Source organism: Gadus morhua, chromosome 13, assembly GCF_902167405.1.
Source record: "Gadus morhua chromosome 13, gadMor3.0, whole genome shotgun sequence".
Classification (NCBI taxonomy): domain Eukaryota; kingdom Metazoa; phylum Chordata; class Actinopteri; order Gadiformes; family Gadidae; genus Gadus; species Gadus morhua.
The window spans coordinates 12,718,306-12,739,382 of NC_044060.1; the positions used below are offsets into that span (position 1 = coordinate 12,718,306).

At 46.8% G+C, this 21,077-nt stretch overlaps 1 protein-coding gene across 1 annotated transcript in view; it reads right to left on the reverse strand.

The window, feature by feature from the left end:
- The window catches only part of adamts9 (ADAM metallopeptidase with thrombospondin type 1 motif, 9), a 51,215-nt gene extending 31,597 nt beyond the window's left edge, over positions 1–19,618 (reverse strand). Inside the window, exons 1-22 of the mRNA XM_030375196.1 lie at positions 19,167–19,618; positions 18,381–18,790; positions 17,181–17,343; positions 14,716–15,059; positions 13,935–14,018; positions 13,690–13,814; positions 13,433–13,473; positions 13,073–13,178; positions 11,133–11,279; positions 10,496–10,637; positions 9,993–10,097; positions 8,593–8,738; positions 7,924–8,105; positions 7,654–7,790; positions 7,275–7,392; positions 6,687–6,782; positions 5,193–5,359; positions 4,636–4,765; positions 3,222–3,348; positions 2,703–2,913; positions 2,128–2,274; positions 1,200–1,361 (exon numbers count right to left, since the gene is read on the reverse strand). Coding sequence (XP_030231056.1) covers positions 1,200–1,361; positions 2,128–2,274; positions 2,703–2,913; positions 3,222–3,348; positions 4,636–4,765; positions 5,193–5,359; positions 6,687–6,782; positions 7,275–7,392; positions 7,654–7,790; positions 7,924–8,105; positions 8,593–8,738; positions 9,993–10,097; positions 10,496–10,637; positions 11,133–11,279; positions 13,073–13,178; positions 13,433–13,473; positions 13,690–13,814; positions 13,935–14,018; positions 14,716–15,059; positions 17,181–17,343; positions 18,381–18,790; positions 19,167–19,359 — 3,483 coding nt within the window. The 5' untranslated portion in view covers positions 19,360–19,618. The remainder of the gene's footprint in view (positions 1–1,199; positions 1,362–2,127; positions 2,275–2,702; positions 2,914–3,221; positions 3,349–4,635; positions 4,766–5,192; positions 5,360–6,686; positions 6,783–7,274; positions 7,393–7,653; positions 7,791–7,923; positions 8,106–8,592; positions 8,739–9,992; positions 10,098–10,495; positions 10,638–11,132; positions 11,280–13,072; positions 13,179–13,432; positions 13,474–13,689; positions 13,815–13,934; positions 14,019–14,715; positions 15,060–17,180; positions 17,344–18,380; positions 18,791–19,166) is intronic.
- Positions 19,619–21,077: the final 1,459 nt, after the last annotated feature.

A 21,077-nucleotide genomic window follows, 5' to 3' on the forward strand; every position in this document is an offset into this window, starting at 1 on the left:
AATAGAATCTACTGACCATCGGATCCGGAGCCAATATAAAAAAATACCGTAGTACCACATTTAAAAATTCCTAGAAGAAGGAAACTGATAGAAGAATAATCAATCTATTATTATTAATCTATATAATTAACAGCTCGATGCCAACTTCTCCTACGAAAAAAACGGACATAATCAACTGCCTAAACTTGGCCTTTTACTTTGGAAACAGATAGTGTAATCCAACCCAAGGGTTGAGCGGGTCAGGGTTTCACAGAATGCCGATCAAGGGCACGGTACCACTGCCCCGGTCCCATCCATCCCAGGGCTGGCACGGCAGACACAACTACACTGAAGAACCCAGAGGAGATAACAGTACTAACCCCCATCTTGTCCCCTTGCGTTATGTCGGTTCGATTCGTCCCGATGTCAAAGCGACAGTGACACAGGGAGACACAAGCACTTATCCTGTTCACCTCCATCCGTCCAAACACCAGCACACAAATGTGATGACCGAGCTAACCAGTGGAAAAACAGTGGAATATTAATAGGGATGCACCGATCCGCTTTTTTCACCTCCGATACCGATACCGATATCTGAGGTTTAGTATCGGCCGATACTGATCCGATACCGATATAGAAAAACAGCCCGAAATTATGGCTACAAACTGTAAGTTTCATTGAGGGGAAAAGACTGGGATCATGAGACTTGAATTTTTGGAGGTGCTTTATAAGGTTTGTGGCATTAAAGCTAGAAGGTTTAGTACCACCCCTCGGGACATTTACTTTGCATATGTTGCATGTAGCCGTGGAGCTTGCTGGCTTAGGTAAAGTGAAATAGCTCCAGATAGCAGATCCTTTTGCTCGCTCCATTTTGCAATCACTGTAGGCTCCGCACAGCGTGTTGCTTGTTTGTGACGTCACTCACAGCGCACAGCATAGAAACTGAATAGATCAGCCAATAGATAGATAGATACACTTTTATTAATCCCGTGAGAACATTTTCGTGGGAAATTCAATCATCAAAGCAGCAAGGTAGTAGGAATAGGATTCAAGTATGTACATAAACGTAAAAAAAAAAATATATATATATTTTTTTTTAAATATGGATCGGCCCATTTGTCACCGATACCCGATCTAGAAATGTCTTCAATATCGGTACCGATACCGATACAAATATCGGATCGGTGCATCCCTAAATATTAACCCAGGCTCCTCCTTACCTGTCCCCAGTGCCCGACCTGCCAGGACGCACACTCCTGCTGCTGACAGGACTGCACAGACTCAGGCTTGGAGGAGTCGCAGAAGCGGTCGTCTAGCCGGTCCTCACCAAACTGACACCAGGTCTGCCGGTGCTTGTAGCCCTTCCCACAGGTCACCAGGCACTAAGGGAGACACACAGGTGGAGCGTGGTGAGAGGCTGCACTCAGTGTTAGCATGGGTGCAAGTAGGGGCGTCAGCATCAGTTTTAGCATCTGTGTAAGCGTTTCTCTTGGCATCTGCGGCTCACTGGTGAACATGGACACATGGTGACCATGCCATGTAGGACATGTTGATTTTAACACACAATGTGGCCTTGAATACAGACTATCTGTGTACAAGCTAGCAAGACGGGTTTGTTTATGTGTTGGAAATCAGTATCTGTGTCGTCGTGTCTGTATGTCTGGGTCTGAGTGTGTGAGTGTGTGTGTGTGTGTGTGTGTGTGTGTGTGTACATAGTACAGTGTGCCTGTTTGCATTTAGGAGCACCACATGGGAGATGCAAAACATTTGTGGAATGTGGTCGGCAGCTTTGCGAGCCCCTTGGTCTAGAATGTGTAAACTGTTGGGAAGTTAAGTCCAGCGTTATCCTCTGCCTTGTGGATCCACAGCACAAAGAGACCCATGCTAAGCTAAAACATACATGATAGGATTTCTGTTTACATTTTGGGGTCTTAACACTGTAAACGCAAGCTGCATGAACTGCAGTTTCCCTTGCAAAAAAAAAAAGGATAGATAAATAAATACGATGAATGCATTTAAGTGTGAGAATATACACACACTCCAAGGCAAACAGACGGAGAGCGGTGGGATTTGTTCTTCAATCGCGATAAACCACATCTAATAGATCCACAGAGCTCGCTCATCGGAGAGAGAGCTCTGTGCTCTCACCTCAGACCATTCACCGGTCTTCCACTGTGGACAGAGGAACTCGTTGCAGGGCTGGACATTCAGCTTGTCCCTCTGGTTACACTTGCTTTCATCGGTCCCACACGAAGCCCCTCGATGCCGGGTGCCCCCCCCGCAGGTCTTGGTGCACTGGAAAACACATGAAGAGGATTGATGGTGTACCCTCATGTATGCAGTGTATAGTACCATCGTCAGTTCGCAGTCACTGCATAGGTGCTCACTCTTATTCAAGCTCATACATTCATACAAACACACAAACACAATAATGAATAAGGTTGAACATTATACCCGTATAATAATATTGATTATGAATGGGGAATTGTCAAAGCAGGCTTGACAGCACAGACACACACACACAGACAGACACAGACACAGACACACACACACGCCCTCGCCCTTACACACACACACACACACACACATGCCCTCACACAAACACACGCCCTCACACACACACACACACACACACACACACACACACACACACACACACACACACACACACACACACACACACACACACACACACACACACACACACACACACACACACTCACCTCGGACCAGGACGAGTACTCCCAGCCCCCCGGGCTACAGTCCCCGTGACAACCCTCCTTGTCCCCTGGCCTGTGCTGGTTGCTGCAGTAGCGGTCGTCCACCTTCTGGCTTTTGCCGTCGCTGCGGCTGATCTTGACACAGTGGATCTCCAGGGTGCGGTAGCCCACGCCACACTGCGCCGTGCACTCGCTCTTACGGGCCACTTCCCATCTGTGCGCAGCGTCACAAAAGGCGAGGGGATGGGGAAAACATCACTCTGATTATTTGAACATGTGGCGTGAGGGCGATAAGTGAGGACGGATGGAGAGAGAAGAGGGATGATAAAGGGGCCGAGGTGTTGAACGATGGAAAGGGTTGTCAGGGGAACCTAGTTGTTCAACAGAGGAACAAAGAGACATGACGAGAGTGCAATTCAACACAGAAGACCCCTTGATGGAGAACTGCTCCCGGCAACAGATGAAGGGTTTCAGGGAGAGAGAGAGAGAGAGAGAGAGAGGGAGAGGGGGAGGCTGACTGACCTGAGTTCGCACTCTGTGTTGCAGTGCTCGGTGATCACTGCAGGCCTGGCTGTACCGTCACACCTCTGCTCCGACACCACCACCCTGTCGGACTCTCGGCTGCATCCTATCTTCCGCTTGCGCTCCCCTAAGAACACACATGGACATGGGTATGAATGTTACGATTTGTGTTGTCCTTATGGTTTGTTACCCAATTACTGAGAATTGACCAACCCCTAAAAGTGTTCAGTTTTTAATTCAGTTTTTTACGTACAAAAAGTTGAAACATGTTTGATGAAAGAATTCCTGGGTTGATGCGTCAGTATTCAGAGTATTTGTATGGCCCGCTGAGTGGTTCCTTGCTCTATGAGTACCGGTACTTCATGTCCTCAAGATTTTCAGCTCAGTGCTGTGTGTGTCTCAGTGCCTCAACACTGGCTGGAGAAACTCAACGTAAATCAGACGGCAACTAGATTAATTGTGTGTGTGTGTGTGTGTGTGTGTGTGTGTGTGTGTGTGTGTGTGTGTGTGTGTGTGTGTGTGTGTGTGTGTGTGTGTGTGTGTGTGTGTGTGTGTGTGTGTGTGTGTGTGTGTGTCAATAAGCCTGGTCAGGCACAGAAAGAATTCAGAGTCGAGGCAGACCAAAGTTCCAGAGATATAACACCTAATAGGTTTTGCAGTTTGCCTGCAAGCTAGACACAAGTACATACACCCACCTACTCAAACATCTTCAGCCAAGAAGATGAGGAAGAAAAAAAAAAGGAGCAGACCCAGGTCTGTTCTCCTATGAACTATCAAGCGTTTCATTTTTGGATGCGATTCCAAAGCCAAAAAAAGAAAAAGAAAAATCACAGACCTGTTGAGTTTAGTCAGCAAACCACACGCTGTCTGCCCTATGTCTTGTCCTTTCTCACGTCTGCTCTCTCTCCCTTCACATCTCATATTTTCTTCCACTGCTCCTTCATAACATTAACGCAGAGCCCAGCACCAACACCCCCACCACCCCCACCACCACCACCACCACCACCACCACATGGCCCAACAGCACCATCACACGGCCGACCACCACCACCACCACCACCACCACCACCACCAGCACACACCCCCACCAACACCATCACCACCACCACCACCACCACCACCACCCCCACCCCCACCCCCACCACCACAACCCCCACCACCACCACCACCACCCCCACCACCCCCACCACCCCCACCACCACAACCCCCACCACCACCCCCACCCCCCCCCACCACCACCACCACCACCCCTACCACCACCACCACACGGCCCAACAGCACCATCACACGGCCCACAACCACCACCACCACCACCACCCCCACCACCCCCACCACCACCACCACACGGCCCACCACCACCACCACCACCACCACCACCACCACCACCACCCCAGCCCCAGTCCAACCCTCTCACCTTGGCACAGGCGGCTGCAGTCCTGCCATGGTCCGTAGGCGTCCCAGAAGAACTGCTGCGGTTTGTCCTCGATGGGGATGTTAAAGGAGAACCTCACATCTGGGTTGTAAAGGTTTCCCACCGACAGCACCTGGAGGGAGGGGGGGGAGAGGGGGGCGGCGGGGGTAGTACACTGTGAACCGTGTAATAAAACACTGTATAAGTCAAGGAGATGGAGTTATTCCACGCTGGCCTGCGGCGCTGCGATGGACGGTGGTGAAATAGCACTGGGTTCCTGTATTAAACAACCTGTTAAGAGGGCTAGCCGTCAAAGATCCACAGACACACACACACACACACACACACACACACACACACACACACACACACACACACACACACACACACACACACACACACACACACACACACACACACACACAGACATAATGGGAAAAGCAAACGTTCCTGAAATCCAAACATCTCAAGCGACACTTGCTCCTCTTAGCTACAGGCCGCAGTGGAGCAGCGCTGCATTGCCTAACTAGGGAGTCCTGAAGCAGGGCCTGTTTGTTTACCTGAACAATGATGTCCTCCTCGATGCGTTCAGTGCAGTTGATCCTCTCCACGACGTGGTCCGAGCCGCTGTATTCGATGACCACGTTGCCCACTTTGATTTCCCTTTTGAACATGCTCACCACAAACTCCCCGTTGAGCAGGTATTCTGACCGGCTGTTTGAGATGGCTGAGGCAGAGAAGACAGAGACAGTTAGCAAGAGAAGGTCCACTGTGGTCCAACTGTGCTCAAAGAAGTTTAATGCTCAGCTATGACAATTAGCACAGGCTAGTCATCGCAAAAAAACCTAAAAGAAAGTATTGTATATGGTCATGATAAGATTGAACAATTGAAATATGTGGAATATTTCCCGTTATCTTTTGGGTCAAAGCTATATTTAACCTCAGATAAAATAGATACGGGAAAACAGCACAGTGTTGCCAATTTTTATCGGAGCACAGCAGGACAAATAGCTCAGGTTGTCATTACCAGGAAGGCCTACAGTAGTCCACATATCTGCATAATTAGTGCAAGAACAATAATCCTCAGATTTCCGGATCAGCCCCATCCAGGGGCCTACAGTGCTGCTCGACAGTCAGCAGCAGAGCCGGTCGTCCTAACACGATTACCTCGCTCGTTTCCTGCTTCTTTCACTTTCCTCACCATTTCACACATTACATTAAGGCATCCACAGAGAGCACTAAATCCCCTTTCCTCGCAAAAAGAAGAGCATGCTCAAGGCCTCGGATGAATGCTTGTACAGACACTCGCACAGAGAAGAAGGACGCCAGATGAATGACCATAACAATAACAGTCAGAAGCAAATGCTTTGGGACACGCTGTGAGAAACACACATGCACACACACACACACACACACACACACACACACACACACACACACACACACACACACACACACACACACACACACACACACACACACACACACAAACACACACACACACACACAGGTTTGCACACATATATAAATATGCAAATGAAAACAGGCACTCACACAAACACACACACGCAGAAACAGACAGAGACAAAGACACAGAGAGACAGACACACAAACACACACACATACATAATTCAAGGAACATCAATCAGCCTTTTTAGGTCTGTGTGATACATCTTGCACTCACAGATACCATAGAGCGAGGAATCCAGATGGTAGATATACAAACCTACACATGGCAGGGCCAAAGGAAACCCACAAACCAAGTGATTGAAGGATACCCAGAGGGTCATCCGTCTATCAGTGAGTTCTGGCTCAATGCCTGCTTAGCCCGCTACCTGTGTCTCACATTCAGATTCACATGACGTCTTCAAATTGGGCTAAATGTTACCATCCAGGCAGACTAACAGACTCCAACAATGCAAACTCATGTGGAGAAAAGCTATGCTTAGTTGCCGATGTCCTCAACAAACAACAAGCATGATTTATCTGACCTTTTCCGGTGAAACCTTAAGAAGTAAGATGAGACGATAAAGCTACAGCTGTTTGCAACTTACCAAGGTAGTTGTCATCTTCTGGTTTCCCTGAGTAACTGTGTTGACGCACGTCTATGTTCGTCGCGCCGCTTGGAATTCGCACCACCTCATTGTATCCTGCAAATGGCGAGCACATGGCGCACACCTTGATAAAGTCAAAACAAAAGAGACTCCTCGCCACAGGAAACAATAACACTGTCTCATTTTACATTTGGAGAAGACCAGAGCAGATAAAGGAGTCATAATAAGGGAGGTCGAAGGGACTTAGGTAGGGAATAAACTTGTGCTTTGTACTCGGGCGGTGGTAAGCAACCTCGGCTTAGCCCTGGCTGCATCGCGTACCCCCTCGAACATCACACATTTCGCAATAACGGGAGTGTTTTGCTGTGCTTACACCACGAGCACCAACGATGATCAGATATTAGTCACCTTCATCTATAACGTCATGAATTCTTTATCAATTTAATGTGGTGTGTTTGACCGTTGGCGTCCTAGTTATTGAAAGACATTGCACAGCCTTGGATAGTGTTCTACCAATCAGGATCGAGAATATATGGTACGAGACTGTGCGGCGCTAGTTTGAGGCCGAACAAGGACAAAACAACCCACCGTAGCGGACAATGTTGAAGGTGCCTGCAATGGTTTTGCAAGAGGAGTTGTCGCCGCCGCACACGCCACATTTGTCCCTCCTGGCTTTGGAATTGAGTACGTGGTCACAGCCTGCTTGCTGCAGGGACACATGGGAAGGAAATTTGAGACTCTTTCCAAATACTGTGTGTGAGGGTGAGTTGTACGGCATAATCCCCGGTCTGTCCATAGCAATTATTTTTTAAACCAGGTTGAAATAGTGCAGAAACGTAGTTAAAAACATAAGTTAGAATATCTGTCTCACAAGAAAGCATTGAGCAAGACAGATATTTAGCACATTGGTCAGCATCCATAGGCATTTCCTCTACAGCTCATGAACGAGGGCCTCTGGCATGCTTACCCTGCACAGGCCTTGGACACAGATGTCATTGGTGTCTGGTCCACACGGCGTGCCGTCTGTGACCCGGTCCCTGAGCTGGTAGTAGGCCGTGCTGCCGGACACCCTGCAGAACAGCTTACACCTGTCCTTCATCAGAACTGACCGGGGGGGCGACAGAGAGACAGAGACCTGCTGTTTTAACGTGGTCAGCCACTGACATTGTCAACGCTGAAGCTGTGACCCCGAACACGATGCCTTGTTCGGGGGTCGATAGAAAACGGTGGTGCTTACTGCCGCTGTACTTGGGCACCCAGCGGACGTTTGGAGGTAGGCCGTTGATGTTGAAGTGCCGGCCGTCGAAGGAGGCGCACTGCTCCTCCCTGAAGTCCTTCTTCTGCTTGGAGCACGGCTCCGAGTTGCAGGAGCGGAACTTCATCCTGCGGCCCACGCAGTACTGCCCCCCGCTCCTTGGCCTGGGGGGAAAGGGGGCACCATGATAAACGACCATCCAGCCAGCCGCCAGTCCTCACGCATTCACCCACGCAAACATGCGTCTTATGGGTCACGGTGCATGGCTCGTGGGCTAGGCTGGGGGGGGGGGCTAGGTTAGGCCAGGGCTATATATGGCATAGCTGCAGTGCAGTGGGATAGCTAGCGGCATCGCCTGGGTCGTTCTCCTTCAGCAACCCCTCTAAACCCATGATGAAAGGTATCTCAGCAAAGAGGCACGGTCTCAATGTTTTCCCAGAAAAAGGGAAGAAAAACAACCGCAAAAGCTTCAACACATCAGCGTGTGCATCCCCCCCCGAAAAGGGCTTGGCGAACGCCGGCTATGGAAGGAATTCTCTTGAAGACGGCTGATCCACGGTACATTGACTAAAAGGCGACTGGGACCACGGAGACATGTTAAGGTTTTGTGTTGCGTGACTACAAAGACGAGGGCAAACGTAAACCACTTACACGGGTCGGTTGCACTCGCGGGCGGCGATCTTGATGCCCCCGCCGCAGGTCCGAGAGCAGGTGCCGAAGGGGCTCCATACGCCCCACGCCCCGTCAACGGCCGCCGCGTCGTGCTCCTTCACGATGCACAGGCCGTGCTTACATTGCTGCGCGGCGGACACAAGGAGAACACAACAACGATGGTTGATACTACATTGAGGGGATGGCGTCATCGGAAAGATGAGCGGAATGGGGTTCTGGCAATGAGTCAATGAGCTGGAGGGATTAAAATAGGGTCAGATGGGCGTAAATGTGGGAAGAGGAGAGAGAGAGAGAGAGAGAGAGAGAGAGAGAGAGAGAGAGAGAGAGAGAGAGAGAGAGAGAGAGAGAGAGAGAGAGAGAGAGAGAGAGAGAGAGAGAGAGAGAGAGAGAGAGAGAGAGAGAGAGAGAGAGAGAGAGAGAGAGAGAGAGCGACCACATGTAACCTAAGGTTTGGAATTGGCAACACATCTATCTCATTCCCCCCTCGCATTGCCCTTTGATGTTAATCTGGGAGAAATTATACAGTGCAGCAAATGGAAAAAGAGGAAACCAAGAAAAGGGGGGAAAAATAGAACAGTTCACTGCTGTGCCTGTCTGGCGGCAGGACTCCGGGAGAAACAACGTCACCCAGATGGACATGAAATAGAACATCTCGGTTTATTGCGGGGATAATGTTACAGCACTCGACAAACACATACATGGCACGGTGTTTAGTGCGGCGGGGTCAGGCGTTAGAGAGGGGACCAGTGACCGGTGTAGCCACTCATAGAAACATATAGTATGTCTTGGGATCTCAGGAGTTAAGCTAGTGCACGGTTCTTTCATGTCCCCCTGGTCTTAGTGGCAGGAAGTGGGGGGTTTGTACAGGAGGGGCTAATTAAAAGCTACGCTAAAGCTAGCTTTAAGTCACCAAGAGGGAAATCTCCTTTAGTCACAACTTCCACCTCCACCTAGGTATGCTTAATTCCTGATTACCTTGCAGAGCCCTAAAGACAAGCAAAACCTCCCTTCACCACATGGCTCAAACCAACCTGGATGCCATCATTGTACAAAGCTTTCACGAGTGTCACTCCTGATATTCCTTATTTTTCATGGCTTTGTATAGAAATTCCCTGTCAATCGTTTTGGGGTCATTGTTAATCTTATTGATGGGAGAGGAAAATAGGAAATCTTCCCTTGTTTATGGAAAAACAATGACGTGGACCTTTGTCAGCTGGAAGGATGGGAAGCCAATCACAGCGGAGTGTTCCCCAGTGAACGCTTTCACACACTCCAACACGCGCCTCCTGTCATTCCATCTTTTCTGTCTATTGCCAACGAGACGCCAACCAGTGCTCCTGGTTCCTATACATCTGTCTTTGTGTTTCCATGGCACTTGCCTTTCCAGGGGAGCACTCTGTCCCGTCCGCCCAGGGCATGTGCTGCGTACGACAGCCCCTCTGCGGCCCCTCTGGACTCATGCACCACAGCCTGCGACACTGGATCTGTGGTAAGGGAGCCATATGAGAGCCAAAACAGCTTTAGAGGTAGACAGTGGTGTGGGTTTGAAGGCTGTCTGCACGGTTAAGCAGTGGGAAAACTCCAGTCATTCCCAATTGCTTGGCTGCTGGACCACATTCTGACCAAATCAGTTCGGCCAATAAAGTTTAGCCAGGACCAAAGTGGACAATTAGGGTTTATCTTGGGCTTTTTCGCTATTGATTTGTTTAGGCCAAGATAATCCCAGAACGAATAGCTGCTAAATCTTCTAAATCTTCTTAATAATGAATAAATGTGACCAATTTGAGATGCTCGGAGGTTCCCCCCTGCTTCATGCCGGTCCAACATGCGTGAGATGACTGAGTTTACATTCAGTCATCGTGTATACGCATTGTTCACTTACCATATAAGGGCACACCTGTGTCCCAGGCCCAAAAATCAGTTCACACTGTTTATTGACGTTGTATATGCGCCCCGGCAGTTGCTGGGAGAGGCTGTATGGCCGAGAGACTGGCTCATCCAGCAAACACTCACCATACCCGGTGCTGTTAAGGAAAACAATACAAATACAAATGACCTTTTGATGAATGAACATTTTTGAAAAATTAAGTATGCTTCAAGTGGGGTACTTAATGTATAATCTGGCGCCTTATTGTAGAGCCAGAGTCTCCTTTAACGTAAATATAATCAATCACCTGTACTGTACTGCATGGGTTATCGCAAAAACATGCTTCATTATGGGTAGTGTGTGTTATGAACATAGCGGCTTCAAGAAATAGAAAGAACATGTCAGAACATGCTTTTACGTCTATATACACATATATATCAATTCAAGTCATATTGTTATCACAGTATATATAACATACTGTATATCAAATGGCAATTACGCAATAAATTGATCCTTCTACTTTGTCATGTCACATTTGAGCGAGAATATTCCTTAATCTCTCTTAATAAGCAAGCAACACAGGGAGATTAACGGGGTAATCCCCGTGCACGTACGCAACAACAGAGCTTTTTAAAACAGCAGTGCAACTTACTCAAGGAACTCTGTGATGTACTTCCTGCTACACTTGGACCACATCCAGGGGTTGGTGTTGTAGTTTAGGGTGGGGGCCATCACGTGCTGCTGGATCTTCACTCCATCCTCTTTACACTTGTTGCTGTCATCATGGGGCATGTTAAACCTGACGGCAGTCAACAAAATTATTGGTTTAAAACATGTGGCCATAAAAGATATAACCTTACAATGTTTGTCATGCCATCAAATATATCTGATCCATGATCAAAAGCTATGAATCAAAATGGGAAAAACACAACGGATTAATTAAAGAGGCTGGGGATTTTGCCAGATACTACACATTCCCTGTAAAAGCTGTAATGTGTTGTAGATGATTTGAAGGTTTATGGCAGAGCGTTTCATTGTGTGAGAAGTTTGAATCCAACAAAGACATCCTCTGGAAATTTGTGTTTTAATTACGGTACTTTTCGTTTACCCAGGAACCGATGCAGAACAACCAAAGCTTAGTATTATACGAATGTGGTTACTTGGATATTGGCTTGTAAAGGGATACCCATTTAAGGCTGTATTAAACTGTGTGCTGCATTCTGACTGCCAAGCAGGGGAAATCAGAGAATCAGGCATTCGATTTCAACTGTGAACATTTTTAAAAAGAGAGGCGAGGATTTTCCTTATTGTTGCTAGCTAAAGCACTAAGAGAATACAGATAAAGAAACTACTGCAGTTACATAATTAGCATACTCAGAAATGTTTTAACTCAGCACACGCAAATGTGTGTTTGCTGCCATATCCTAATTTTCCTTCCCTGGTCATAAAACCCCAAACTGCAAAATGATTCAAATCCCTATGTGTACAATACCTACATATCAAGAAAAGGGTATTGGTAAAATAATATTTTCATCAAAACAATAATAAAAAGTAAGAAAACAACTTAACCATCAAAATGAACATAACAGATATGAGAGAAAGATAAAGTTGGTTAGAACTTTGCAGCAGCCAAACAGGTCCACTACAACCAGGGTTCTAAATGACAGCCTGCCACCAGCCAATGGCGGGTCGATTTGAACACTTATAATACAATTCAGGGTTACATATTTAAACAGCTGCTATGCCGGTAGAGTTTCCCACTCAGGCAGGTATTAATAACAGTTAATGTTGGACCCTGGGCCCACCCCTGCTGACTAAGGGAAGCGTCCCTCTGGTGCTAGCCGGCTCCCCCAGCCGACAGGTACCGTACAGCACCAAGCCCCGCTGCTAAGCTAAGTTCTCCGCAACGTCGTCGCCTGTTGACGCGGACGTGGAATTTGACAATCCCACCACTTGTATGCCTGGGGGTTTGGAAAGAGCATTTGCGGGAGATGAAGAGGGCTGTTATGGTCGGTAACAGTCTCCAGCGTTGCGAGCTAACCCCGGGCTCCAGCTGACGCAGGGACAATGCTGACCTTACTGAGGGCCAACTGACCCCGCATGGGGCGCCGGCCTTTTTTTGCTTTTTTAATTTTTGCAAATCCTGCGATTACAACTTCACAGGATCTTAAGCTCATCCGTGACTCTTCTTGTTCACCCCAACATTTGAAATGCAACGACAAATAAAGTTTTGAAAAATCTCAGATTAACAACATAGCCTGACAAAAACAATACATCCACACTCCATTTTTTACCCAAATACAAACATATTTCCCTGTAATCTGAATTAATAATAATAATCAACTAATAATAATAATAATAATAAATAAATTATGTTTCATTTATTTGATAGGGACGATGCAATTTAACGGATGTGCTACATTGAGTAATAGCTAATGCTTATTTTAAAATCTCTGTTTTGGCTTTTAGGGAATGTGTAGTGTAATTTAAATATAAAGTTTGCAGTATCATGAAACAACTGAATGTATTAAGTTTGATGCAAATGGTAACATGAAGTGTCCTGGATCTCTATAAAGTGTTGGGGGTACTTACACGTGGCCAAGCTCATGGGCGATGGTGAAGGCAGTGCTGAGTCCGTTGTCCTCACTGATGCTGCAGCTCCTGTACGGATCACACACAGTACCCAGCTCTGCAAGGCCTGGAGAGCAGCAGTCGTCACTTCATTAGTGTATATTTACTATCGGTATCATCCAGTGTGTCCAGTGTTCATGGGAGTTATATTCTTCTCCACATTGAATATTCATTGGAAACATTGGCTAACTCCGCCTCTTGCTGTTCTTGGTTTCTAGCCCAGGCTCGGTGCTGTCTCCCTCGATCAATTCTGCTATAACATAGGACTGCTTGATCTGAAATGGACCCTGTTCTAATTTTAGATATTTTAGATACACTTACCCAGAGTGTCACACTTATCCCTGGCTCTGCAGATGTCTTGTCTACAGTAAGGACAGTAAGATATCCGTTATTGACCTGAATAAACCTATAAAATCGTTACAACCAAAACATGCTCATTTTACACAACCCTTGTGGTGTCAAGGAAGTTATACAGCTGACATATCTTAGTTCTCCAAGCTTTTCTTCGCCAAATCTGTTTGACAGTTCAAAACAAGGCTTTTCTCTGTGATCTCTTGGGCTGTTCTCATGCCGTGTACCTGGTGATGAGGATGGCTGTGTCGTGGTGTGAATGGTGGCTGTCATCCACAATGTTCTGACTCTGCTGCCAAATGCAGAAGTTTTTCAACGTGGTCTGTGCGTTAAAAGAGATGACTGGACCGTCCTAGTAGACGGATCGTGAGGAATGAGAGAAGAGGATGACGAGAATGAATGAGTTAATGACCAACCTGTAGCACTGTGTTCCTTTTTGAACCAAACAAAGTATTTAAGTGAGTAATCCTACCAATTCGTTGTTTAATATGACCAGCTTCACGATCACAATGTTGATCAGATTTCCAATGCTGGGGTCTTTGTAGATGGAGGACACCTTTTAACGACGGGCAGACCAGAGGAACACAGGTTATGGACACAGCAGTGGGCAGCTTGACAGCACATAACAATCCACGTCAGACCTGTGACCAGCTCTGGGCAGGTAACAGTAGACTTGGACGGATTGTAGTGAGGAGACGATAAGGACCTGAGCCCCCCTGTGGAGGAACCAGCTTTTTCTCGCCAGGACCCCGACTATAGGTCATCCCGCCGGGCCTCAGGCGCCCGTGGGAGAAGCCATTCTTTGAAGTGGTCGAGGACTATGCGCTCTATGTGACATACCACAGCTTATTTTTTTTTACATTCATCAAAGCTGTCAGACGGGCTATGCCTCCAGCTACCCTCCCACCCCCCTCTGCTTAGCGTTTGAAAGTGGTGTTTACCCCTGCCCTGGGCTGCCCTTTCGCCTCCATCCAGCCCCCTACAAGACTGACTGACGGGCAAACAGCAGGAGCAGCACAGACGTGTACATGAAATACATGAGAGTAATCGCAACAACATACCACACACACACACACACACACACACACACACACACACACACACACACACACACACACACACACACACACACACACACACACACACACACACACACACACACACACACACACACATTTTACAAATGTCCCGCCTCTACATCAAAACAATATTTTCCCAGCCAGCTGCTTTCATGGCCTGCAGGCAGGACTTACGATGGACATGAGCGTGAGGATATAGTGCTGGAGGTTGCTGCCGTGGTGCTCCACCATCTTGCTGTCCGCCACCAGCATGACCTCAACGAAGCGTGGGTAGGAGAGGAAGCGCTTTGACCTCCGGTGGGGTCCCGAGTCGCCGCTGCTGTCGTTTGACGCTCGACTGGCCCCCCTGCCGGCGGGGCTCTCCGCCCGGGTCAGGGTGCCGCCGGGCAGCCCGGAGCTCAGCCTCTCCAGGTCGCTGAGGATGGCGCTCCCCAGGACGGGTGGGGACAGGCCGGGGGCCCCGGTCACCCCGGCCCCTGGGCGCCTGGGCCTGTGCCTCTTGTGTCTGTGTTTGTGACCTATGGGACGAAGGGAGAGGAACGTGGAGAACATAAGAACCAAACACACACATTGATTGACACTGAACTGATGAAAGGACTGTGGGTGCATCTTGCGGTCAGACAAGCTGAATGCAGAGAGGATGTACATTGAAGAAGTTCATGAAGTGCGCATGAGGTGAGCACAAGAACTGATTTATTTATATGTTGTGCTACACTGTCTCCCCCCCGCAACCCATTTTTTTTATAGTCTCAGAAAGAATGGGCTGATGGATGAATGCTGCCTGGAGTTTCTTGCTCAGAAGAGGGAAGCGAGAGGGTCAGAGAGTTCATGCTAGGTAGACCTGGCAACCAGCCATAAAAATGGAATGAAAAGTGTGTTAAACCGCAAGCAGGCAAGCCCGGGTCACGGCACATGCAACCGACAACAATGGAGAGGTCTGAATGCAATCACAATACGCTACCGAGGACAATCAACATTTATTCATTCACTGATACAAAACAACAGGGCTAAGATAGATCTGCAGACACAGAGCACCCACCCTCAACGGCTGCATCCACAAAGAAAACCACACTTGTTCTAAGTTCAACTGTCACAACAAAGGGGCATTGTCTCATTTTTCATATCCTTCACATCTTGATAAATCAACTTTGATATTTCCACCAATTGAATGTCAACTCAGGTCATGATGCCACAAAACATGTACAGTATATGTAGGGTCTTTACACAAAGCTCAAAACACACTGACAAAAGCCGCAGAAACAGATCATACACATGAACATATCCCCTATTTATTTTCTTTAGTTTAGATGGCTGACTTTTGTTTGAAGTCGGCATAACTTTTGCTTTGATCGTCTTTACACCGGGTCCATTTCCGACTTTCTTATCAAACAGTAGGGGAAGTACAAACGTTAACAGGAAGCAGGAGCAGTAAACTGAGATGGGAAGATACAAGACTCCCTTTCCAATTGACTTTTCCTGTGTTTCGGGCAGAAGAAAGCTGACTGCTACAGCTTGCTCTGTGACCTTTGAGGTGCTTTTTTTGATCCTTGCATTGAGTTTTAACAAAAAAGAATTCAATATGCATGTGTATCTTGAAAAATAATGTTTGTAACACGACAAACTTAATCACTTAACTGAAATGGTTTTATATTATATTTTACCAAAATGAATGAAATTGAAACCAACTGAATCTGTGAAAAATAACCAAGCTTGAAGATAACCGTCTGTTGAATCATTTACAGGTAATTTTGTCTAAGAATCTACAACGGCATGGCAGCTCAACTTAACACACATTTACCCAAGAACTTCAAGACCTTTCCGGTGTCCATTCACAACTCAAGCCTGCACTGGGTTTGCCCCTCTCTAACAATCACTGTACCATCTCATCTACTACATTGCATAATGAGTTCCTGCAGTGATCACATGGAGGACATGAGCGGTGATGCACTAGCAGCGGCAGCTACGTCTGCTTACGTCTGTGGGAACTCTGATGACGAGGCCAGATAATGACGGGCGGCGTTTAGCACTAAATTACCATGGACAGCCAGCAGAACACACGTGCACAAAATCGCATGAGACGTCGGTTGAGCACAGTCAAGAAGGTCTTGGGTCCACTGGATAACTAAATAGAGACGTCTGTATAGCAGCCTGAATTACCAGGCTGTGTGAGAGGTCAAATATGGTTAAATACCTATCAAACCAAGTACAATCATAGAACATGTGCGTAGCAGTAAATGTATGTGAGCGTTTTCATTGTTTCATTGGTTGTGCATGTGTGTACACAGTTGTGTCTCTTTTTGGTGTGTATGCGTTTGTGTGTGTGTAAATATGTGGCTGCATGCATATATGGGGCTGAGTATGTTTCTGTACATTGTGTCTGTTTCTGTGTGTGCGTGCATGTATGTGAGGCTGTGTGTGTGTGTGTGTGTTTGCGTGAGAATGTGTGTGTGTCTGCATGTGTTTGTAAGTGTCTCTACTTGGTGTGTGTCTGTGTGTGTGTTTACGTGTGTGTTTGTGTGAGTGTGTCTGCGTGTGTGCATGTGTTTGTTTGTGCACGTGCGTGTGTCTATGTGTGTGTGTGTGTGCCACACAACATGAGTTCCACCCTTCAGCACCCCGTTAACAACAGCACGCAGTACCTGAGGTGTCACAGGCCGGCTCCTCCCCCTCCCTCTTCTCCTTGGGAGCGCTCTTCCTGTACACAATGTGAGGTTTCATGTGTTCTTCCTCATAGTGCTCTCCTTCGTAGCTGCGGAGGGGTTCCACAAAGTACTCCCCTTCCAGAGACGTGAATGTGCCCAGCTGGGTGGATACAGGGACAGAGCAATATGAGGTTTGTTAATGTATGTTTTCCCACAGGTTTGTATGTGCATGACGATGCCTGAATTCTTTCTTGCTGTGTTGTGCAAAGTACAAATGAACCGTGCTTTAATAATTTAAAGGACAACAATATGTGTGCAATGTGTGGATTTGCAGAGCGCAGCCAGGGTTAAAAAAAGGTGATGTCTATCTAGAAAGCTGTTACAATTGTATTTTCTTGGCAGACTCAATGGAAGGCCTGTTACATTTCAGACACACAGTTTGTGCAACTCACTAACTTGGAGGTCAAAGACAGGCCTGTACAGGGTAAGTGTCGACTAAGCAAATGTATTTGTTTTCATGATTTAGTGCAGGGGATTTAGTTGAAGACCTTATGGCAACCGTACAAGGAAACTAGTGACAAACTTGTGTTTACAATGATGCAAACTAGTAAGAGGCCAACACTTTAATATACATATTAATAATGGAAGTGATCTGTAAGCTTACATTGTGCTATAGAGAGTTTATGTAACCTATAGCACAAGTCAATAAATAAATAATGAAAATTTAAATCATCGATTTTCATGCAAATGTAATTAGTGTAGCTTCTGTCTCAAAACTAGTTTTTTTTTTTAATAAAGTGCAATTATTCATATTTAATATATTTGTTTATGTAACCTGTAAGATGCCCATATGGATTGCTGTTTCTATTCAACATCAGTGTCACATCACGTCGGGCGTGCGTAGAGACGTCACCGGCGACTACCGGAGGAAATTGATTTAATACGAACTAGGCAATAGGGCTGGACTTTACTACGCCGCATGAAAGGTTTCCCCCTGACAATATGACTATGCAGTTCTGCTTTGAATGCATATAAAAATAACTAGACCTTAATCAATGTCACGATAAAAAAAATAGTTTGTTTGCACATTTTCAGAGCTAAAAGGGACTCAATGTCGAACTAAAAAGGCTGTGGCGGGAGTTAAACATTATTCACACTCAGAATCACCGCGTGTGGTGGTGAATAACCCCAACTCACCAGTCCGGAGCAAAGACTGATGACCGCGGCGTGTTCTGCGTGAGCGTTCACATGTCCTTTATAGAAACAGTGGTTCAACTCGGTGTCCTCCTCATCCACTTCCCCCTCTCCTCCTCCACCCCAGAAATCCGTTATGTTGCTCCCTCCTCTCGGTACTCCAAGAACGGTCACGGTGTACATCGGTGCGATAAATCCAGACTCCAGCGTGAGGTTCAGGTGATAGTCCTGCCCGAACGCAGATATCCTGTAGTGGATGTTGGACGAGGCCCATTGGTCCGTGGCGTTGCTGGCGTCCCGGTCCAAACTACGCCGCTTCCTCTTGAAGTGCACACTCGTCGGGAACTGGCCGCCTGCTTCATTCACTCTCACCGGGGTAATAATCTCATACGCGCGGAGCTCCTCTGATGCCACTGGAAGAAAGTTAGAACGATAATAAAAAAAAAGTTTTCACCGTAACGTGGGCGTAATGTAAAATAGTTTGATTCTACAACAAGAGATGTCTAAGTAGTATTTGGTACCTGTAGCCTACACACAAAAGCATTATAGCCTATGTGTAAAAAAAAAAAAAAAAAATGCAAAAGTCAATCTTTGACATTCATTCTAAGAAATGTTAATATGTTTGCGTATTTTTTAATTTTACGTTACCAAGAATCGTCACAAATCATATGCTTGGTTGACCGTAAACATTCATTCATTCAGAATCAGTTGTAGGCTATACTGTTATACTGAACGCATCACTTCTAAAACAACCCGTTGCGTTTAAAAAAAGGGAGCAGCCTGACTTACCTCTGCTTGTATTCACATGCAATATCTCCGTGGTTGCCACCGCATTCAGTAAATCAGCGACCAGTAGAAACCCTAGCCCCCCGAAGAGCACATGCATGATTATCCACATTGTGGAGAGCGGCAGGCTGAATACCGTGCTCCGCTCACTCCAGCGTGTTCCCTCGCTCAAGCGCCTACAGTCTGGGTGCCACATCCAATACCGTTATCCGCAAGTCTTGTTTCTGGCCGGTAAACTGGCGGGACCAGGACGTGAACGTTTTGCGGAATCCCTGGACAACATTGCATACTGCAAAGAGGAGTGGGGTTTGCTCAGACAGTCAACTGGTGGTGGTGGTGGGCTCTGCGGCTGCCACAAGGCTCGAGCTCTCCCGAGCAAGGGGCGGGCTCAACGAGACAAGTGCTAGTGGTGGAGTGAGGGAGCCTGCCCTGTTAGCCTACATAATATACAGAAAGAAAAAAGAAAAAAAAGAGAGTAAGAGGGTCTTGTGTTGTGAACGAGGCAATTCAGAAGGGCTGTCTCTGTGTGCTGGAGCCGCTGGGGGTCCCTGAAAGATGCGTTGGAGGTGTCAAATAGCGACGTCATATAACACGAGTCAAGTCTTTAGTTGTCACTGAGGAGGGCATTGTTCACAAGAAATACTGATGGCTTTATGGGCTACAGGATTTGGGGTAAAACAATGGTATAGCCACAAATATGTTTGTGCCATTGTATGGTCAAAGATCAAAGAGAGAGAGTAAGTCTGTCACCCCTCAGACCTCTAAAACACTGCTAAATAATGTCAATGTAATAAATATCCCCTCTTGTAGTAGCCTGATTACGACTTTACTTGCCCTCTGAGTGAAGTACAACAAAGAAAATTACTTTAAAATCCTTATTACACAGTGCTCAAAAAACATCCTGATGTTTGGACATAGCATCAGCTATGAATGCATTCCTACAGGTGATTTAATTAAAAGCACAACTACACCATTGTGTCAAACACAATGTAATGCATGTCACGCATAGCAGACAAGACACATACTTAAAAGACAGGAACAGCACTGTAAACAACACCCTTATAAACAGAAACAAATACAAAACCTCTTTCTACAACCGACTTCTCTGTGAATAACACCCAATAAATTGAACCATATTGCACATTAAAAGAATATATCTCCCCCATGGGGCCTGTTGTGTACTCAAGCTGTTCTGGTGGAGCACCACCACCAGCACCACCACTCATGGACCACATCCCTGCAGGCCTCTGAATGGTTCTCTTGGTGATGCCCATGCAGAGCTTATGTGCTAATAAATGTTAGCAGGTGGCACATGCCTTCGGAGCTCATTCGCAGCCGGAGTCATCAACCCACACGTGTGCACACACACAAATGCACGTGCACACACACGCGCGCACACTCACACGCACACACACAAACACACGGCTGTAATGAATGCAAACTTACTACAGGTGCAAATCAAAAGACCCTGCGTCATAGGAAGGGTCTCAGATGAAGGTCATGGGAATCTCCCAGCTCTAGGGAGGGTCCTAGCCCGTGAATTAATAAGTAATGCTGTGTTTCCCATTTAGGACACAGAAACGTCCAGAGCGTCCTGCACCCAAGCTGAGGGGTTCAAATATTTCCTAGAGAAGAAAAGGTAAGCCTAAAAAAAATTGTTGCTTGTATATTGAGAATTAGGAGAAGGACAGATAGCAGTAACTAACAAATGTTTGGTGAAACAACCAAGACTGATACAGAAGCTCAGCTTCAGTCTGAAAGTCCCAGGGTTTTATCGGCCATCTGTCCTCTATCAATGGATCTAGCAACAGCAGTGGTGGCTGTCATAGCCAAGAGATGTTGACAGTAAATAGTCAACATCATAGACCAGCAATGACTACCTGGCGGCTGTCCACCAGTGTGCGATGTACTCAT